General features: G+C 43.0%; 1 protein-coding gene across 2 annotated transcripts in view; it reads right to left on the bottom strand.

The window, feature by feature from the left end:
- The window catches only part of LOC147124205 (tudor domain-containing protein 7-like), a 67,373-nt gene that overhangs the window by 18,299 nt on the left and 28,400 nt on the right, over positions 1-20,674 (bottom strand). Inside the window, exons 5-8 of one of the 2 annotated variants that reach the window (XM_085983860.1) lie at positions 12,466-12,577; positions 9,609-9,811; positions 8,571-8,705; positions 919-990 (exon numbers count right to left, since the gene is read on the bottom strand). In XM_085983860.1, the coding sequence (XP_085839986.1) occupies positions 919-990; positions 8,571-8,705; positions 9,609-9,811; positions 12,466-12,577 (522 nt within the window). The remainder of the gene's footprint in view (positions 1-918; positions 991-8,570; positions 8,706-9,608; positions 9,812-12,465; positions 12,578-20,674) is intronic. The other variant, XM_085983863.1, reaches the window with a different exon arrangement.

The following is a 20,674-nucleotide window of genomic DNA, read 5'->3' as shown; positions in this document are numbered from 1 at the left end:
TTATTTTAGTCTTTCATTTAATTTGCTATTTGTGGAACCTTGCAGTGCACAAATTGGCTACTGTCTTTGCCTGCACAAGAGTGACTATGCTTCAACAGTAATCCATTGTTTGTAAAGCACTTTGGGACTTCAAGAGTACAATGGTGCGCTATATAAATCCACTTTTTTTTCCCCCTTTGGGTGGGCTAATTAGCATGAGTGATCAATTAGACCCACCTTATTCTGTACCGATATTTCTGAAAAGCAAATTGGCTCAGCTATTCCCAACTCCCTCCCTCAACATAGTGAAGGAATTGGGAAAAGCAAGGGGAAGACACATCATTAAAGGGTCTGTTTCAATCAGTTTTAGTTTTTTTTTAAACTGGTTGAAATTGGTTGGATTTCAAAATCTTGTTCTGTCTAGATTCTGACTGTCCATTTCCTTGCTCTGCCCTTCTAACTTCAGCCATGTATTCACAGAACAAGATGGCTTGAAGCCAAAGTACATGCACTGGTATCAGAATCATTGGCGATGATTAGCTTTTGTAAAAAGAATAGTAGTACTGTATTTGCATGTATTGTGTAGATCAGAAATATTTACTTGATTAAAATTGGTTTCTGTAACTAGAGAATGTACAGTCTGAAACAGGCTGATTGCATTGCATCTGAGTGACCTACATGGCATCTGGCCTGAGCAGTCAATTGATAACTTGTTTTTCCTGAGCTTTAAACTGATTTTGTTTGCATCATATTCTGTCTAGTGCGCCATGTAAACTTGAGAAAAAAATGAAGTGGGCCAATCCTGGACAAGAAACTGGAGTGGATGTTACACAGTAAGAGAGAAAATGCAAATTGGAACTACGGAAATTCAAATTTAAAAATAGAGAATACACAATGAGCAAGTGCGGGATACAATTTATATTCTATGAGCAAGCTGACCTGATAATGCACAAGCCAAGATGAAGGGCCCTTATCGTGGCATGGTCTGACTGAATCAATGTGTTTCATACACTGCACAAAATATAAATTACATTATTATACTTTCTTTTCTTGTCTATAAAAGCAATTTGATTAATAATGCAATACATGTTTCTACTAATAGAGGAATCAAAGCAGAAAGCTGCATCACCACCAAAAGAAACGTGGCTGAAACACATCTGGCACAAATCCCAATCCAAACGAGTGATGTTTGGCCTCCACCAAGAACTGGAAAAATACCAAGCACTCAGTACAACCCTGAACACCTAAGCCACTTCTTAGGAGAATGCAAACCAGCAACAGTATCCCATCCCTGGCAGGCAAAAACAACCCAACATTATTGAACAGGAAGGAGGCCCCCGCCCCAACTGCATTCCCTGACAACCGACCCCCCAAAACTAAGGACAACTGCTTCAACTCAAACTCTTACTCCGCCCAGCACAGGCACATCAATGCCAAGTCAACTTAATGCAATAATGTATTCCTCAAGTAAAGCACCATGTAATTAAAATGTACAACAGACTCATAATAAATGTGTCTGAAAACTTCTGAAGATTAAGCCATTTAAAAAAAAAAATCACCAAAAATTAACCACAAAAGCAAATAAATCAAATCCCTGAAACAAAGTCAACTATTTTTGAGCCAACATGTTAGCCACCCACACCACTAGGAATATTTATAACACAGTGTACTGACTTTCTATCTTTCCTCCTCCCCGCATTCACACAACCTGCCTGGCCTCCATGCAAACACCATCACTCTCGCCATCATGGCACCAGCTGTGCTCTCTCCTGCTCTAATGAAATCTGCCAAGACCCAGGTAAGAGTTGGCTACACAATTTGTGATAAAGTGTGTGTGCGCGCGTGGGGGGGGGGGGGGGGGGGGAGGAATGTATAAATATGGAGATCAGGGAAGCATGCAGCAAAAACAAAGTGGTTATAATGGGAGATTTTAATTTTCACAGACTGGGAAAAGCAGAACATCAAGTAGTAAATGTAATGAATTTCTAGAATGTAGTTTTCTAGGAAAATAGGTTTTAGATCAACAAGGGAACAGGTCATGCTAGATTTAGTTATGAGTAATGAACCAGTTAATAATCTGACGGCAAGGGAACATCTTGCAAATAGTGACCATAATATAATTGAATTTGATAGTCGGTTTGTGGAAGAGAGTAACAAACCTTGGTTTAAATTTGAGGCAAACTGCAAAGGGATGAAAAAATGAATTGACCACACAGTAAACTGGGCTGAACTGTTAACAGATCAACCTACAAGCAGTGGGAAGTATTCAAGGAAGTAGTTGGTACAATACAAAACCCCATAAACGTAAAAGTGCCACTTGTGTAGTTAAAGAAACATGGTGAACAAATGAGGTAAGAGACAGCATCAAGTTCAAAGAAAAGCAGAAATCCAGCAGATTGAGAGTTATAAAAAGCAACAAAGGAATATAACGATAACAATGAGGTATGGAGTAAAAGGTAAAGTAATAAAAAGGGCAAAAGCAGGAACTAAGTGTCACAAAACATATTTGAAAGTTCTCTATCTGAAAGCACGTAGCATTCGTAACAAAATAGACGAGTTAATGGCACAAATAACTACATATGGGTATGATCTTGTGGCCATTACAGAAACATGGCTGCAGGGTGACAGTGCCTGGAAATTAAACATACCAGGTTATTTAACGATCAGGAAGGACAGGCAGGAAGGAAGGGGAGGTGGGGTGGCTATGTTAATAAAGGAAGGAATCACTGTAATACAGAGAAATGATATTGGTTCAAAAGATCAGGATAATGAAACAGTTTGGGTGGAGGTAAGGAATAATAAGGGGAAAAAACCACTAGTGGGTGTAGTCTATAGGCCTCCGAACAGTTGCAACTCTGTTGGACGGAGTATCAATCAGGAAATAGTTGAGGCTTGTAATAAGGGAACATCTATAATTATGGGGGATTTTAACTATCATATTAATTGGACAAATCAAATTGGGCAGGGCTGCCTTAAGGATGAGTTCATTGAGTGTATTAGGGATGGGTTTCTTGAGCAGTATGTAACTGAACCGACCAGGGGGGCAAGCAACCTTAGATCTGGTCCTGTGTAACGAGACAGGATTAATTAAAAATGTCCCAGTAAAGGATCCCCTTGGAATGAGTGACCATAACATGGTTGAATTCCATATTCAATTAGAGGGTGAGAAGGTTGGATCTCAAACAAGCGTGCTAAGCTTGAATAAAGGAGACTATGAAGGTATGAGAGCGGAATTGAGTAGAGTGGATTGGGAAAATAGATTAAAGGGTAAGACGATACATGATCAGTGGTGTACATTTAAGGAGTTATTTTACAACTTCCAAAAAAAAGTATATTCCACTGAGAAGAAAAGGGTGTAAAAGAAAAAAGACAGCCATCTGTGGCTAAGTAAAGAAATTAAGGATAGTATTCGACTAAAAACAAGGGCAAATCTAGTGGGAGGAGAGAGGATTGGGAAAACTTTAAAAGACAGCAAAAAATAACAAAAAGATTGATTAAGAAAGGGAAGATAGATTATGAAAGTAAATTAGCAAAAAATATAAAAAAGATAGTAAGAGTTTTTATAGTTATATAAAAAGAAAAAGGGTGGCTAAAGTAAATGTTGGTCCCTTAGAGGATGAGACCAGGAAATTAATGGTGGGAAATATGGAGATGGCAAAAACACAATGAATATTTTGTATCAGTCTTTACAGTAGAAGACACTAAGAATGTCCCAACACTGGACAAACAGGGGGCTATAGGGGGAGGAGGGGGGGGGGGGGGGGGGAGGAGCTAAACACGATCAAAATCACTAAGGAAGTGGTACTCGGTAAAATAATGGGACTCAAGGCGGATAAATCACCTGGACCTGATGGATTACATCCTAGGGTCTTGAGGGAAGTGGCGGTAGGGATTGTGGATGCATTGGTAATAATTTTCCAAAACTCCCTGGACTCAGCAAAGGTCCCGGCAGACTGGAAAACTGCTAATGTAACACCCTTATTTAAAAAGGGCAGTAGACAGAAGGCTGGAAACTATAGACCGGTTAGCCTAACATCTGTGGTAGGTAAAATTTTGGAGTCCATTATTAAGGAGACAGTAACAGGACATTTGGATAATCATCATTTAATAGGACAAAGTCAGCATGGTTTTATGAAGGGGAAGTCATGTTTGACAAATTTGCTGGAGTTCTTTGAGGAAGTAACATATAGGGTGGATAAAGGGGAACCAGTGGACGTAGTGTATTTAGACTTCAAAAGGCATTTGACAAGGTGCCACACAAAAGATTATTGCTTAAGATAAAAAAATCACGGGATTGGGGGTAATATTCTGGCATGGATAGAGAATTGGCTATCTAACAGAAGGCAGAGTGTTGGGATAAATGGTTCATTCTCAGAATGGCAATCAGTAACTAGTGGTGTTCCGCAGGGGTCGGTGCTGGGTCCCCAACTCTTTACAATCTATATTAACGATTTGGAGGAGGGGACCGAGTGTAACATATCAAAGTTTGCAGATGATACTAAGATGGGAGGGAAAGTAGTGAGTGAGGAGGACATAAAAAACCTGCAAGGGGACATAGAGAGGCTAAGTAAGTGGGCAGAGATTTGGCAGATGGAATACAATACTGGAAAGTGTGAGGTTATGCACTTTGGCAGGAAAAATCGTAGAGCAAGCTATTATCTTAATGGCAAGAAACTGGAAAGTACTGAAGTACAAAGGGATCTGGGGGTCCTGGTGCACGAAACTCAAAAGGTTAGTATGCAGGTGCAGCAAGTGATTAAGAAGGCCAATGGAATGTTGGCTTTCATTGCTAGGGGGATAGAATATAAAAATAGGGATGTATTGCTTCAGTTGTACAAGGTATTGGTGAGACCGTACCTGGAATACTGCATACAGTTTTGGTGTCCATACTTAAGAAAAGACATACTTGCTCTCGAGTCAGTACAAAGAAGGTTCACTCGGTTAATCCCGGGGATGAGGGGATGGACATACGAGGAGAGGTTGAGTAGATTGGGACTCTACTCATTGGAGTTCAGAAGAATGAGAGGCGATCTTATTGAAACATATAAGATTGTGAAGGGGTTGGATCGGGTGGATGCGGGGAGGATGTTCCCGATGATGGGTGAAACTAGAACTAGGGGGCATAGTCTTAGAATAAGGGGCTGCTCTTTCAAAACTGAGATGAGGAGGAACTACTTCACTCAGAGGGTGGTAGGTCCATGGAATATGCTGCCCCAAAAAGCTGTCGAAGCTACATCATTACATAAATTTAAAACAGAAATAGACAGTTTCCTAGAAGAAAAGGGAATTAAGGGTTACGGGGAGCGGGCAGGAATTTGGACATGAGTCTAGGTTCGGATCGGACATGGCCCTGTGGGTAGCGGAGCGGGCCCAGGGGTCGTGTAGCCTGATCCTGCTCCTATTTCGTGTGTCTAATTATGTTAGATTCAGGACATGGTTCTGTGATAGTAGATTGGCGGTTAGGATCAGATCAGCCATGATCTTATTAAATGGCGGAGCAGGCTCGAGGGGCCGATTGGCCTACTCCTGCTCCTATTTCTTATGTTATGAGATAAAAAAAATTTTGAAAAAACTTGCAAGGATATCAAATCCAACAGCAAATGTTTTTAAATATATTAAAAGAGGGAAATGTGGACCCATTAAAGACAGATACAAGTGAGACTATAATTGACAATAAGGAAATTGCAGACTTGTTAAATGAGTACTTTGTATCTATTTCCACAGTAGAGAAAGAGGACAAAATATCAGCAGTACAAGGGAACCTAAAAATAAGTCAAGAGAAGGAACCTAGTGGATTTAATAAGTTTTTTTTTAAAATGGTAATGGAGAAAATTCTCCAGGACCTGATGGTTTCCACCCCAGACTATTAAAATAGGTAAAAAAAATTGCAGATGTGTTAGTCATAATTTTCCAAAGTTCTCCAGATTCAGGAATTGTGCCTTTGGATTGCAACACTGCAAGTGTCACTCCATTATTTAAGAAGGGAAGGAGAAACCAGGTAGCTACAGACAAGTCAGTTTAACATTAGGTGTGGGGAAGTTACTGGAATCTACATCATCAGAGACAGTGACTGCGCACTTGGACAAGTATGAGCTGATCAAAGAGAATCTGCATGGATTTATGAGGGGTAGGTCATGTCCGACTCATCTATTGAATTTTTTGAGGAGGCCATCAGCATGGTGGATAGGGGAGTGCCTATGGATGTTGTCTATATGGACTTCCAGAGGGCAATTGATAAGGTTCCACACAAGAGATTGTTTGCAACAATGAAAGCCCCCGGATTTGGAGGCAACCTTGCGATATGAGTTGGCAATTGGTTGAGGGTAGTAGACAGACAGTCGGGATAAGGGGAAATGTTCTTTGATTGGTGGGATGTGACAAGTAGTGTTTCTCAGCTACTCCTGTTTCTATGTAACTGCAGGGTGGCAGCAAACGTCCCATCAATTTCCAGCCAAATGGTTTCAGAATGCACTGGATGCCACCTCCAAAACTGCTTCCAGCCTCCATCTCCTGGAGTCGCTCGCCTCTTTTTGCCCTTCCCATCCGTCCCGGCTCAAAAGACTAAGGCCTAGAAATTCGGTGGAGGCCCAAATGGGGCGCCAAGCTTGCCTGGGCGTCGGAATTACCGCTGCGATCGGAGCATAGAAACATAGAAACATAGAGATAGGAACAGGAGTAGGCCATTCGGCCCTTCGAGCCTGCTCCGCCATTCAATGAGATCATGGCTGATCTTCATCTGAGATCTTAGCTGATCTTACCAGTTCAGTACCCCGTCCCCGCCTTTTCTCCGTAACCCTTAATCCCCTTAGCCTTCAGAAATATATCCAATTCTCTCTTGAAAATATTTATTGAATTAGCCTTCACAGCCCTCTGTGGCAGGGAATTCCACAGGCTCACCACTCTTTGAGTGAAGAAATTCTTCCTCATCTCTGTTTTAAATGATTTGCCCGCTATTTTTAGACTGTGGCCCCTGGTTCTGTGCTCCCCTGCCATTGGAAACATTCTCTCTGAATTCAGCCTGTCCAGGCCTGCCATAATTTTATATGTTTCGATGAGATCCCCTCTCAATCTTCTAAACTCCAGTGAGTACAAGCCCAAACTATTCAATCTCTCCTCGTAGGTCATTCCCGCCATTCCAGGTATCAGCCTGGTGAATCGCCGCTGCACTCTTTCCATGGCAGTTGCGACCGCCGGAAATTCATCTTGAACGCCCCAAGAGGGACTCGGGGCGCTGCTCGAGGCGCCCCACGTCCCTCTTAGGGCGCTGAAACTGAATATCACAGCGCAAAGTGCCGCAGCGCGCTGCGGTACTGCAGGCCTTCCTCCGCTTCTTAAGGGGGAGGGGCCTGCACCAGCGCGATGAGCAATCGCGAGTGCTGTAAAGAGAGCCCGGCACCGAGGAGAAGTGCCGGGCTCTCGGGACACAGCCGGCACTGCCCGGGGGGAAATCAGGAGGCCGGGGACGAAGGTGCTGGCAGGCGGCCACCGGAAAAAATGGCCACCCCGCACCTCCACCTTAATTTGCGCCACTGCCGCCACAGGTAGGCTCTGTGAACCGGGCGCGATTTGCGAACAGCGCTACAGAGGCGGGCGCTACCAAATATCGCGATCAGGGCGGTAGCGGGGCGCTGCGCACACCGATGATGTCATCGGTGGCGGCGCAGCGCAACAGGCTAACGCCATTAGCGCCCCGCTAAATATCGCGGGAGGCGCTAAAGCCACTGAGTGCCCCCTTTAGGCGTTAACTGGTGGCGCAGCCCACCGAATTTCTAGGCCTAAGTGTTCCCCAAACCCTTTTCCCTCGAGAGCTCACAGTCTCCCTCAACTCTTTCCTTCCTCCTCCCGCTCCCTCACCGAGGCGGTTCATAAATTCCATCTCTGGTAGTTTCAGACTCCATCTCACCCAGTGCTAAAACTCAAATCATACCCCTCCAAGTACTTAAATATCATGTTCCCTCTTCTCCCCTTTCTCCTGCCCAGAGTGGTCTTCGGCCTCATCTTCCTCCAAACAGTGCTCCAGCCTAGACACTAGGTACCAGACTCCATCCATCACACAGTGCAGCCGAGCCCCAAATCAGAGGTAACCCATACCCCATCCTCAATGACGATGCTCAGCCACACACACCCCGCATTTCTCGGATAGTCTTTCCCCATCTAATCCCATTACTCATGCCTGACACTGTACATGTTAATTACCATCTTGCTGCGTAACCGAGTTTAAATAAAAAGATAAAAGTTGAAAATTGAGCACATCTGTAATGTAACAAAGAGACTGAAACAAAGCCACACAGGAGAAAATGGAGACACAACAAGCAATAGGCTTACAGAGGTGAGAGCAAGATGGACACTACAATAAGAAACAGGAGACAAAAGTAATTGAGGATTAGGCACAGAGAGAATTTTAAAACACACAAAATGCATTCCCTGGTAACTAGTTAACAAATGTTTCAGGCCTTTCTACCAGGTTCATGATATCCAGCATTTATATCAAAGATTTGAATATTGCATTCACAGCAGCAACACAGGAATCTTTATATGCACATAAATCAGCACATATTTAACACATTTAAGGGATTAAAAGTGAAACATACCCGGTAGCTAAAATACTGCTCAACTTTTTCCAGTAAGGCATTGAGCTGGGTCCACCCCTTTGAGGGCACTTGACAGTAGATGGTCCCATCTGAACAGACGTTCGTAACCACTACATTCAGGTACACGCCATTTTCCTGTAGCACAGGTACGTTTTTAAGTTACGCAGCAAAAATTCAGCCCACATTTCAAATTTTCAAGTTTGTTTTTGAATTCATATATTCATCTGCACATTTATCAAATTGTTTTGCAGTTCTCGTGGGCAGTGTGACATTACCCTTGTTGATCAGTTTAAGTTTGGTAGCTATACTCCTCTAGTGTACAATTTTCACTTCCACATTTTAATATTTTTCTTAAAAAATCTGACACTTAAATGGCAGTTGAATATTCTGCCAACATTGCCAGTAGTTCAATGGGTAAAGCACCACAAGGTGTTACACTGAACCAAATGGGTGTGGTGTCAGGTTCAAACCTTGACCTGTATTTAGTAATCAATCTCAAATGAATACAGCATTGGCCTCAATTTTGAGGGAGAAAGAGAAAGGGGATTGAGGGGGGAAAAAAGAGAGGGGGAAAAAAAAGAGGAAGGGGGGGGAAAAGAGAGGAAGGGGGAAAAGGATGATTTGTGGTTGAACAGCAGGCACTGGAGACACCAATTGCGATTTCACAAAAGGTCTTAAAAGGTCATGAAGTTAGGCAAATTTTAAAACCATTCCGCAGCATGTACAATACATTTAAACATTCTGAAACAAGATTGTGCACTAAAATGAATTAACATGCTTATCGGTGAAAAAAGATCACTATGAAAGAAACTGACAGACAGTAGGAGATAAGTGACATGAAACCCTACATGAAAGCACCATGTAGGATGTGAAAAAGGCAGAGATTGCACAATGGGTTGAGCACTGCATTTTGAAAAGAATATATACATGAACATTTTAGCTTTTGGCTACACTAGTTCAGATGAAGAATCCTCAATGGATCACTAACCTGCTGATAAAGTGTATCTAACCACCTTATGAGAACCTCAAAGAATTTACCTTCAAATTCAGTTCAAGTGTCTTGTCATGCAAAGCCTTCAAACATGCAGTATTGATGTTAAAATCATCATCTCCTGAAGTGTCATAAAGAAGAACAAGTGGGACCTCACTCCTTTCTAAAATTTCCATCAGCAGTATCTTTCCACTGGCCAGAAATTCAAAGCATTCTAACACACATGGCTCTTTGCAGAATGTTTCAAGACCTAAAACACAAATAACTTCATCTTAAACAACCAGTGTTGCTTACATTCTCCAGGTGTGTCCACAAACACATCGTCACACTGGAAAGGGCTGTATTTGTCAATTATACACATTCCATATGTATAAATAAAATGTTTCGATCCAACTATTCACTTAAGGGGCACATCCTTAGCTGTCTGTCTCCCTCCTACACCATCCCTACTCAAAAATGATGCAACTGTTCAATTTACCCTTCATATTAAGTCTTTTGTGTGTGTTGGGGGCAGGGAGAAAAGAGACAGAGAGAAAGAAAGAATACATCTCTTCCAAGCAAATAATAGCAGATTTAGTGCCAAGATAACCAAGCTGTTAGATTATCTTCAAATGCCAACATTAATTTTTAGGTAATGCTGATCTAACCAATTGCAAACATGCTGCAGTTTCCTATTGTAGCATTTGATTATAGGTTTAAAAACGCATTAAAAGTACTACAAATTGCCAGCACAGAATTTTGACAAAGTTCCCATGTTTTTCAAGTTTAGTAGCATCACTAGCGATGACAAATTAGCAACTCAGCCATTCTAATAGCTTCCTGTGTAACCCACTGTATATTAAAATGTTTAGTATATGAAGGTACTGATTACTTACACATCTGAAGATGTTCAAATTGATAGATATTTTCAGATTTAAGTAAATCACTACAGCTCTTGTGCAACTACATAACAATGCAAACAAAAATGTTGATACCTTGAGTTTGGTCTGTAGAATTGTTTTCTGTATGGTCTGCAAGCACCTGAAATTATCAAGCCTATTTAAAATTGCTAATTTCGTGGGAGTTATAGGCAATGTTCTCTCTAAGTTACGCAGCCTTGCAGCAACGGGAAAGGTAGCGCACAAGCTGCTTGCTTGTTGTAAATACCGCGCATGCGTGGACATTTAAAGGGACCGTGCACTAAAGGAAACAGGCCGTGCAGAACAAAGCGCAGCTTACAGGGAACAGTGGTTATAGGTTTTTCCACTATTGTCTCTGCAGAAGTTGATGTATCTAATGATGCATTTGCCTCAGTGCTGCTGCGGTTGCCCTAACTATAGAGGTCTCTGCCGGTACAGACCAATTCCTCCCAGCACAGCAACGTCAGTGCCAAATGTAAACTTAGCCATTGACAGCAACGGATGCGATAAGCTGCCATCTTTACTGACTGGGGAAAGTCTATACATACCAGAAATTGTTTTCTGCCTGAGGGTGGATGAACACTCAGGCCACCTGTATGGGTAATAGGTTCTACAACAGGTTCAGTGTGCATTCCAGTACTGCAGGCTGGATGAGTGACTTCCAACAGGTCCAGATTTTCCTTGGCCATGATGGAGCAAGTCACCTGTGTACTGTTATTTGTCGGATCGGATATTGCAATTTATCCTAACAATGAGGGGAAAGATAGGCACCGACAAAGTGCTGGTCAAACAAAAAACAACTAGGGTTAGATATTGTGAAGGAACTTAAGAGCCGAAAAATAATTTTTCTTGAGGAACTCGAGACAATTTCCCCCTGGTCGAAGGATGGCCAAAGATCACTGTCCATCCTCCAGTGCATCAAAGGTGGCCGTACAGCCCACATGCATTGCTGAACCTGAACCCTGCACCTTATTGAACAGGCAGATCATTCAAGTTGTGTGGCTGTGAAGTGGTTCTGTGGTAGTGCACTCTCTCTGGAGTTAACCGGAACCAAGCATTACTGTAATATGTTGGTTGCCGTTGGGAGTGCTCAGTTGATGGCAGGCATAAACATCTTAAATCTGGCAGCTAGCATAGACCAATGCCGATGAGCCTATTGGGGATAGGCAAGCCAATATAACTCAAAAGAATTTTGTGAGAAATAAATTGTGATCTGAAACCAGAAATCAGCATCAATAACTTCAAACGACAAAAATTAGCAAAAGGGACTAATTAGTAATAAAAACTGTCATGTAACTGAATGGAACCAAATAAATGCTACTGCTGATAACAGAATGAACACATGTAGATGGCAAAATAATGGTGGTGGAGTTGCCAAAGAAACACACGCTTATGTGACTACGAAGGCTGAACTCAATGTCCAGTGGTTCTCAATTTGGATAACAGCCATTATTTGTATGCGCAAATTGAACAAATCAGGAACAATGTTTTTTTCTGTCCTCACAAGCAATCTGTCCTCTTTGCTGGCAAGAGGCATTCTTGTTTTTCATAATTAGCATTCAATTTATCATTGATCACATCACTCATCTCGGTCAAAGAGAAACCAGTCTCCTCCTCCTCCCCACTGATTCCAATACAGAATCACTACATGCAAAGGTAATGCCTTGAGTTTCCATGAAACAGAGTAGACGCTGAACAATGGGAGTCATGGCTGTGCTTAATCAAAGTATCCAGACATCATAAACTTTCAAGTTTGGAATTGTTTATGATCAGCACATTATGGATGCTGAGTTAGTACCTTGCAACTCCCATGTTATTTTAGAATATATATTGATCAGTATATATTTTTTTTTAAATGTGCAGTGGTTTTGCAGTTGCAAAATAGTATGGCTTAAGTGAATGGGCAAGAAAAGCCAATTTTAGATTTTGGCCTTGAAGTCTACATTAGAGCAGGAGGCAAACTGTAAAGTCCCTTTTATCAAGATGTAAAACTAGTTTTACTTGCCTGCTAGTTTGCATTTTGCAGCCTGAAAGGACAAGCAGGAAAATCTTCCATCTAACTTGTACAGCTTAGTCTTGTCAACAACCTCATTAAACCCGTGATCCACGAAGAACACCTGAAAGAAAAATACTGAGGTTGCCAATAGATTTGTGGTGACTATGGTTCCACTTATGATTTTTGAAATGCAAAAATACCCTTAAAATTGAATAGAACAGGAATATAGTAATAATAGAAACTAGCAAATGCTCGAAATACACAGGTCAGTGGCTATAAACTGTAAAGATATGATGGTCTGATGACCTTTTATAGCAACCAACTTCGTTGTTTGCAGGTCATTAAACCCATTAACTCCTTCTCTGTGATTGGCTGGTGTTGATTTCTCTTTTACTCGCACCTATTTTCCTCTCGTACTAAAAAGCTTGCTCATCTTCTATTCTGATGAAGGGTATACAGTGCAATGTCTTTTCTCTTCACAGATGCTAACCAGCCTGCTATGTATTTTCAATTTTGTGTGTTTTATTTTAGGAATGTAGCACTATGCTACAGCAAGGCAAGGACTGCTGCATTCAGGAAGTAAGTGCCTTTACAGCTACCTCCTGGAACCAGGGTCCCTGCCTAACCCCCCCAACAAGGCCTCCGATCACCTTCCCGGACTCCCCACCTCCCCCCCACCGATGATCCTCAGGCCGGCCCCGTTCTTCTCTCCGCCCTGCCCCCCGCCCGATCCTCAGGCTCAATCTTATCTTCCCCCCCCCCCACCGATGATCCTCAGGCCGGCCCCGTTCTTCTCTCCGCCCTGCCCCCCGCCCGATCCTCAGGCTCAATCTTATCTTCCCCCCCCCCCCACCGATGATCCTCAGGCCGGCCCCGTTCTTCTCTCCGCCCGATCCTCAGGCTCAATCTTACCTTCCCCCCCCCCCCCCCTCCCCCGTAATGCTCAGGAGTCCGGCCCCAATCCATTCTTGCCTCCCCCACTGATGACTCCGGCCCAGATCCTCATCCGGTCAATACTGGCCCCCAACCAACCCTTCACTCTGCAGCCTAGTGCCGCAGGCCTACCCGCCCACAGCCAGCCAGCCTCTCCATCTGGCTGGTTGCGGATGGGAAACAGAGGCTTCCCATGCAAATCAGGCCCAGCCGTTAAAGTCAGCAGGGCCTGTGGGAAACACATGCTCCCGGGTTTCCTGACCGCCTTGGCGCGCCCCCGCCCCAACCTGCCTTCCCTATTAAAATTCAGCTCAATGTGTGTTCCTGGGAGATTCCACCAGTTCTGTGGTAAGGCAATTGGTAATTACTAGGCTGTTACAACAGAAAACAGGCTGGCACAGTTTCTCAGGATTTCTTAAATAACTTGCTATTAGAATTTTCATTGTGCTATTTTCTCAGTGTAAACCTTGCAGCCTATTTGCTGTGTGTATATCCCATGCGTTTTCACAAAGAACTTGCCTTTATATAGCATCTTTCCTGACCTCAGGATATCCCAAAGCGCTTTACAGCCAATCAAGTACTTTAGAAATAACAACAGAAAACGCTGGAAAAACTCAGCAGGCCAGGGCAGCATCCATGGAGAGAGAAACAGAGTCAACTTTTCAGGTCAATGACCTTTCGTCAGTACTTTAGAAATGTAGTCACAGTTGTAATATAGTAAACGCTGCAGTTAATTTGTGCACAGCAAGATCTCACAACAGCAATGAGATGACCAGATAATCTGATTTTTAGTGATGTTGGTTGAGGGATAAATATTGTCCTGGATACCAGGAGAACACCCCAGCTCTTTTTCAAACAGGGCCATGGGATCTTTTACGTCCACTTGAGAGAGCGGATGTGTTGAATGTTTCATCCAAAAGACGGCACTCCCAACAATAAAGAATCCCCTCAGTCCTGCACTGAAGTATCAGCCTACAACAACAAAAACTTGCATTTACATAGCACCTTTAGTCCCAAGGCACTTCACAGGAGTGTAGATCAGACAAAAATTGACAGAGCTAAAGGGAGAGACATTATGACAGGTGATCAAAAGCTTGGTCAAAGAGGTAGGTTTTAAGGAGCGTCTTAAAGGAGGGGGGGTTTAGGGAGGGAATTCCAGAATTTGCGTCCTAGGTGGCTGGCGGTACAGCTGCCAATGGTGGGGTGAAGGAAGTGGAGTATTCACAAGAGGCCAGAGTTGGAGGAATGCAGAGTTCTAAGAGGGTTATGTAGGAGGTTACAGAGATAGGGAGGGGCAAGACCAAGGAGAGATTTGGACACAAGAGATTTTTAAAATCAAGGATTTGCTGGACCGGGTGGCACTATAGGTCAGTGAGCACAGGGGGGATGAATGAGTGGGACTTGGCACGAGTTAGGATACGGGCAAAGTTTTGGATGAGCTTGAGTTTATGGAGGGTGAAGATTGGCGGGTGGAAGATGGGAGACCAACCAACAGTGCATTGGAATAGTCAAGTCTGGAGGTAACAAAAGTATGGATGAGGGTTTCAGCAGCACGTGAGCCGAGGCAGGGTCGGAGGCAGTCGATGTTACGGAAGTGGAAGTAGGTGGCCTTTGCGATGGACAGGATGTGGGGCTGGGAGCTCAGCTCGTGGTCAAATAGACTGCTGAGATTGCGAACAGTCTGGTTCAGCCTGAGACGGTGGCTAGGGAATGGAGTTTGTGGTGGGAACCGAAGACAATTACTTCAGTCTTCCCAATATTTAACTAGAGGAAATTTCGGCTCATCCATGTTGGATAAGCAGTTTGACAACACAGTGGAGGGATTCCAGAGCAGAGTGTCATCACTGTACATGTGAAACCCGACATCGTGTTTCCGGATGTCGTCGCTGAGGGGAAGCATGTAGTTGACAAATAGAAGTGGGCCAAGGATAGATCCTTGTGGGCTCCACAGGTATCAGTGCGGGGGCGGGAAGAGAAGCTATTGCAGGGAATTATCTGGCTAGGGCTGGATAGGTAAGATTGGAACCAGGCAAGGGAAGTCACACTCAGCTAGACAATGGAGGGGAGGTGTTGGAGGAGAATGGTGTGGTCAATTGTGTCAAAGGCTGCAGACAGGTAGAGGAGGTGGTACAGTGCACAACGGTCATAGTCACTTAGCCTAGATTGTGTGCTCAAGCCTCTGGAATAGGACTTGATCCCATGGCCTTCTGACTCAGAGGCGACACTGATACCACTGAGCCAAGGCGGACATGAAAGGCTGGGTGTACTTTATTACTATTTACTCATTGTAAAACGTTGTAACCCGTTTGCTCAGTGTATATCCCATGCCATTCACATGAAAGGCTGGGTGTACTTTATTACTATTTACTCATTGTAAAACGTTGTAACCCGTTTGCTCAGTGTATATCCCATGCCATTCACATGAAAGGCTGGGTGTAATTTATTACTATGCCCAGTAAGCCAACATCTCTGGTCTGCCACGGATTCCGATGTTTCACAATCTCGACACAGATACTCTGATTAGCATCCCGCTAGAATGTTTTACTTATGTACTGCCATATATTTCTAAACACCTCCTCTAGTCTTGCATTCCCTCATGCACCTTTCACTCCTCCGACTGGAGTTCTGTGTATACCTCTTCCCCCGTCCCGCCATTGGTGGCAAAGCCTTTAGCTGACTTGGCCATTCCCTCAAACTCTCTGCCTAAAGCTCTCTCCACCTTAAAAACCTCTCAAAACAATCTTTTCAACCAACCATTCGGTCACTTCTTCGAACTCTTGCACCATTGCCTGTTATAGAAACATAGAAGATAGGAGCAGGAGTAGGCCATTCGGCCCTTCGAGCCTGTTCCGCCATTCAACGAGATCATGGCTGATCATCCAAACCCTAGCACCCGGTCCCTACACCGACAGCCATCCCACCCAAGCCCTATCCCTGTAACCCCACGTATTTAATCCCCCCTAACACTAAGGGCCAATTTTTATCATGGCCAATCAACCTAACCCGCACATCTTTGGACTTATCTGCTCCTTTATACAATTTATATATCTTTCCCCCCCCCCCACCATGTAAGCACATTGAGACATTTTCTACATTAAAAAGGTATTATGTAAGTGCAATAGATCATTGGCAGAACTGATTCCTGCTTCAACAGACTTCTTTACTAAATAACTGCAGATTGATTCCTCCACAGAGCCAGGTACTGCAATTCAGAAGTGATCAACTGTACAAATGGTGGATTTCCTTCTCAATCAGTTCCAGGGCAAGATTAGAGAATGCCTCTGCAGTTCTTGAAGTGTACAAAGCAATCTGGGCATAAATCCTCATTAGAATTTTTTTTAAATAACAGATAAAATTTACGATTTCAAATTCCCAAATTAAAAAAGCTACAGCTTTCCTACATTAAAAAGTTATAACATAGAAAAATCCACCTACAGAATGTCTTGAAATTGCTCGTTTAGATTTATACCTACCAGACAAAGTGATATTATTGGTAAACTGAAGAGTTGGTGGGAATAACTGAAAAGGAAATAGCAGAAGCAATATGGATAAGATTTAAGCTTTAATAAAAAAAAAAGGGCAACGTCTACTCTCTACCAGCTGACGGTGAGCGGTTTGTGAGCATGTAGATGGCGAGCGGTTTGTGTAAGTGTTATTATGGAACGTATGTAATATTCTAGGAAGACTAAAGATGAATGATTAGAGTTCCTCATGACTTACTGACCACATGATCAAAAATGTGACTTACATCTCAGCAAGAGTCTCTGCCTCGGGGAGATAAGAGAAAATTGGGAGAAACACAAAGAGCCTTGTCGCAATCAGACAATATCCCTAGCAACAGAAGGTACCCACATGCAAGAACTGTATGGAAGGGTAGTGTGTAATTTGTGTATACAGGCCCAGGATACAGAAAACACGACAGCTGTGTATTGAATGACCGGCACCAGTTACTAGTTAAGGTTGACAACATTTCTCACCACAGGTCCAAAATTGAGCAGGGGAAGCATAGGAATTGTTCTCAGGATGTGGACAATGCTGACAAGGCTACATGTTATCCACCCTTAGTTATCTAGAGAATAAAATGGTAGCTTCCATTCTCACTTTTTTCATGGAGTTCATGTTACCAAATTTACTAATTTCAATTTCACAACTCGTTGTAGTGGGTCTCTAGTTCAGCATAACCACTGCACTAATGTACCCTTAATTGCATGCGTGATCGGAAAGTGAGAGATGAAAACAAAAACGGAATGAATGTGAACAAAGCAACACATTCAAAACATAGCAAGCTGGTTACTAGTTTGAATTTTAAGAATTTATATGGATATATCCTATATCCATATTCTAGGGCCTATCATGCCTGTGCTGGCTCTTTAAAAGAGCAGTTGTGCTTAGTCCCACACCCCCACTTTCTGTCCAGAGCCCTGCAAGTTCCTCATCCTCAAGTACCTGTCCAACTTCCTTTTAAAATGACTTATGGAATCAGCTTTCACCATCTTTTCAGGTAGAGCATTCCAGATCCCAACAACTCTCCAAGTGAAAATATTTCTCATCTCTCCTCCAGATCTTTTGCCAACGATTTTAAATCGATAACCTCTGGTTATTGACCCACTCGCCAGAGGTAGTTTTTCTCCACCTACTCGATCAAAACCTCTCATCATCTTGAAAACCTCTATTAGGTCACCTCTTAACCTTCCCTGTTCCAAGGAGAACAGTCCTAACTTTTCCAACCGCTCTTCAAAACTGAAGTCCCTCATCCCTGGTAACATCCTGGTAAACCTCCTCTCTACTCTTTCTGAGGCCTTTATATCTTGCCTGAAGTGTGATGCCCAGAATTGTCCACAACACTCCAGCTGAGGCCAAACCAGTAAAGTTCTAGCATGATCGCTTTGCATTTATATTCTATACCTCTACTGAAAAACCCAAGTAAACCGTATGCTTTTTTAACCACCTTATCAACTTGCCATGCCACCTTTGAGGATTTGTACATATGGACACCAAGGTCTCATCTACACTTTTCAAAATCATGCCATTTATAGTCTTTCCATATTACAGGAAACTCTTTTTTATCCAGCACCGACGGGACCGGCGTGGTGCCGGTTTATCAAAAAGTCCGGATTACAGAGAGGCATAGTTAAAAGGTACGAGAGCTCCGTACACAGCAACAAATCCAGGCTTCCCTGTTGCTTAGCAACAGGTGCAAGAAGCCCGGCCACAGACCAAGCGTCCCTGTTGCTTAGCAACAAATGCAGGAACCCCGATTACACAGCCACAGATCCAGGAACGGCCACTACAGGAAACTTTTTTTAATCCGGCACCGACGCGGCCGACGTGGTGCCGGTTCATCAAAAATTCCGGACAACTGAAAGCTATAGTAAAAGATACGGAGCTGAGAGCTCCGTATAAAGCAACAAACCCTGTTGCTTAGCAACAGGTTCAGAACAATGGCCACAGGTTCCAAGCATCTCTGTAGCTTAGCAACAGCTGCAGCCACACCCTTGCACAGCAACAGATAGAGGAAGGCAAGTAATAAAACTTACCTGAACCTACTCCTGAATTTTGCCGGTTAACCGAGATTTCCGGTTATTTAGGTGCCGGTATATCAGGAGTTTCCTGTAGTCCTACCAAAGTGCAGACTTCACAATCCTCCACATTGAACTCCACCTGCCATGCTTCTGCCCATTTCACCATCCTGTCTAGGTCATCCTGAAGTCTACAACTATCCTCATCACTATCTACTACCTTGCCAAGTTTCGTGTCATCTGTAAACTTTATAATGCTGCTCCCTTCACCAGAGTTTAGGTTGTTTATAAAAATTGAAGAGTAATGGACCCAAAACTGACCCTTGGGGAACACCACTCCAAACCATCTCCCAGCCTGAAAAACATCCATCCTCTGTTTCCTGTCACTGAGCAAATTCCATATCCATACCGCCATGTTTCCCTTAATTCCATGGGCTTCTATCTTCTTAACAAGCCTCCTTTGTGGCACTTTGTCGAATCCCTTCCGAATGTCCATATATACATCTACTGCACCAGCTTGAGCAACCTTCTCTATTACCTCAAATGATTCAACCAAGTTAGTCAGACACGATTTGCATTTTACAAATCCATGCTGGCTCTCCTTGATTAACCCATGCCTTTCCAAATGAAAGTTTATTTTGTCCCTGATAATGGTTTCCAATAACATCCCCACCACCGATGTTAGGCTGACTAGCCTATAGTTTCCTGGTTTATCCCTCTCCCCTTTCTTGAATATGGTATAACATTAGCAACCCTCCAGTCCTCCGGCACTACTCCTGTATCCAATGAGGATTAAAAGATTGCGAACAATACCTCTGCTATTTCGACCTTTGCTTCTTCCAGCAACCTAGGATGCATTCCATCTGGACCAGGTGACTTAGCAACTTTCAGTAATGCTAATCTTTTTAGTAGATCTTCTCCATCTATTACTATCCTGTCCATAACTTCCCTCTCCTCCTTTAGTGTAACCTTCACATCATCCACTTCCTTTGTGAAGACAGATGCAAAGTGCTCATTTAATACTTTAACCATGTCCTCTGCCTCTCCTTAATAGGCCTAACTTTTTCCCTAGCCAACCTCTTGCACTTTGTTTATAAAATGTTTTAGGGTTCAATTTAATGTTTCCTGCTAATCTTTTCTTGTAACCTCTCTTTGCCTCCCGTATTAACAATTTCAATTCCCTCTTGTACTTCCTGGTTATTAACTGAATCTTGCTCCTGGCGTTTGTCATAAGCCTCCTTTTCTGTTTTATTTTAACTTTTATTTCCTTTGTCATCCAGTGTGCATTAGCTTTGGATGCTCTACCTTTTCCCTTCAAAAGGAATATGCCTAGTTTGTACCTGAACTATCTCTCCCTGAATGCCTTCCATTGCTCCGTTACTTCTTTACCCTGCAATTGCCAATTCCAATCTACCTGTGCTAGGTCTCTTCTTAACTCACTGAAATTAGGTCTTCCCCAGTTGAGCATTTTTACTGTCAACATTTTCTGGTCTCTTTCCATAATTACTCTAAACCAAATTATGTGTGGTCACTGCTGGATGATCTCCTACTGTAACACACAGCACTTGCCCATCTTCATTTCCCAGAACCAGATGCAACACTACTTCCTTCCTCATTGGACTGGAGACATACTGATCGAGAAAGTTCTTCTGTACAGATATCAGAAATTACTCTCCTTCACTACACTTAGCACTATGCTTTTCCCCAGTCTATATTAGGGTAATTTAAGTCTCTGAATATTACTAAATTTTGTTACACACTGTTGA

The sequence above is a fragment of the Somniosus microcephalus genome, chromosome 1 (assembly GCF_052327205.1).
Source record: "Somniosus microcephalus isolate GS21.2 chromosome 1, FLI_Smic_1.0, whole genome shotgun sequence".
Classification (NCBI taxonomy): Eukaryota; Metazoa; Chordata; class Chondrichthyes; order Squaliformes; family Somniosidae; genus Somniosus; species Somniosus microcephalus.
This window is presented reverse-complemented; position numbering and strand designations above follow the sequence as displayed.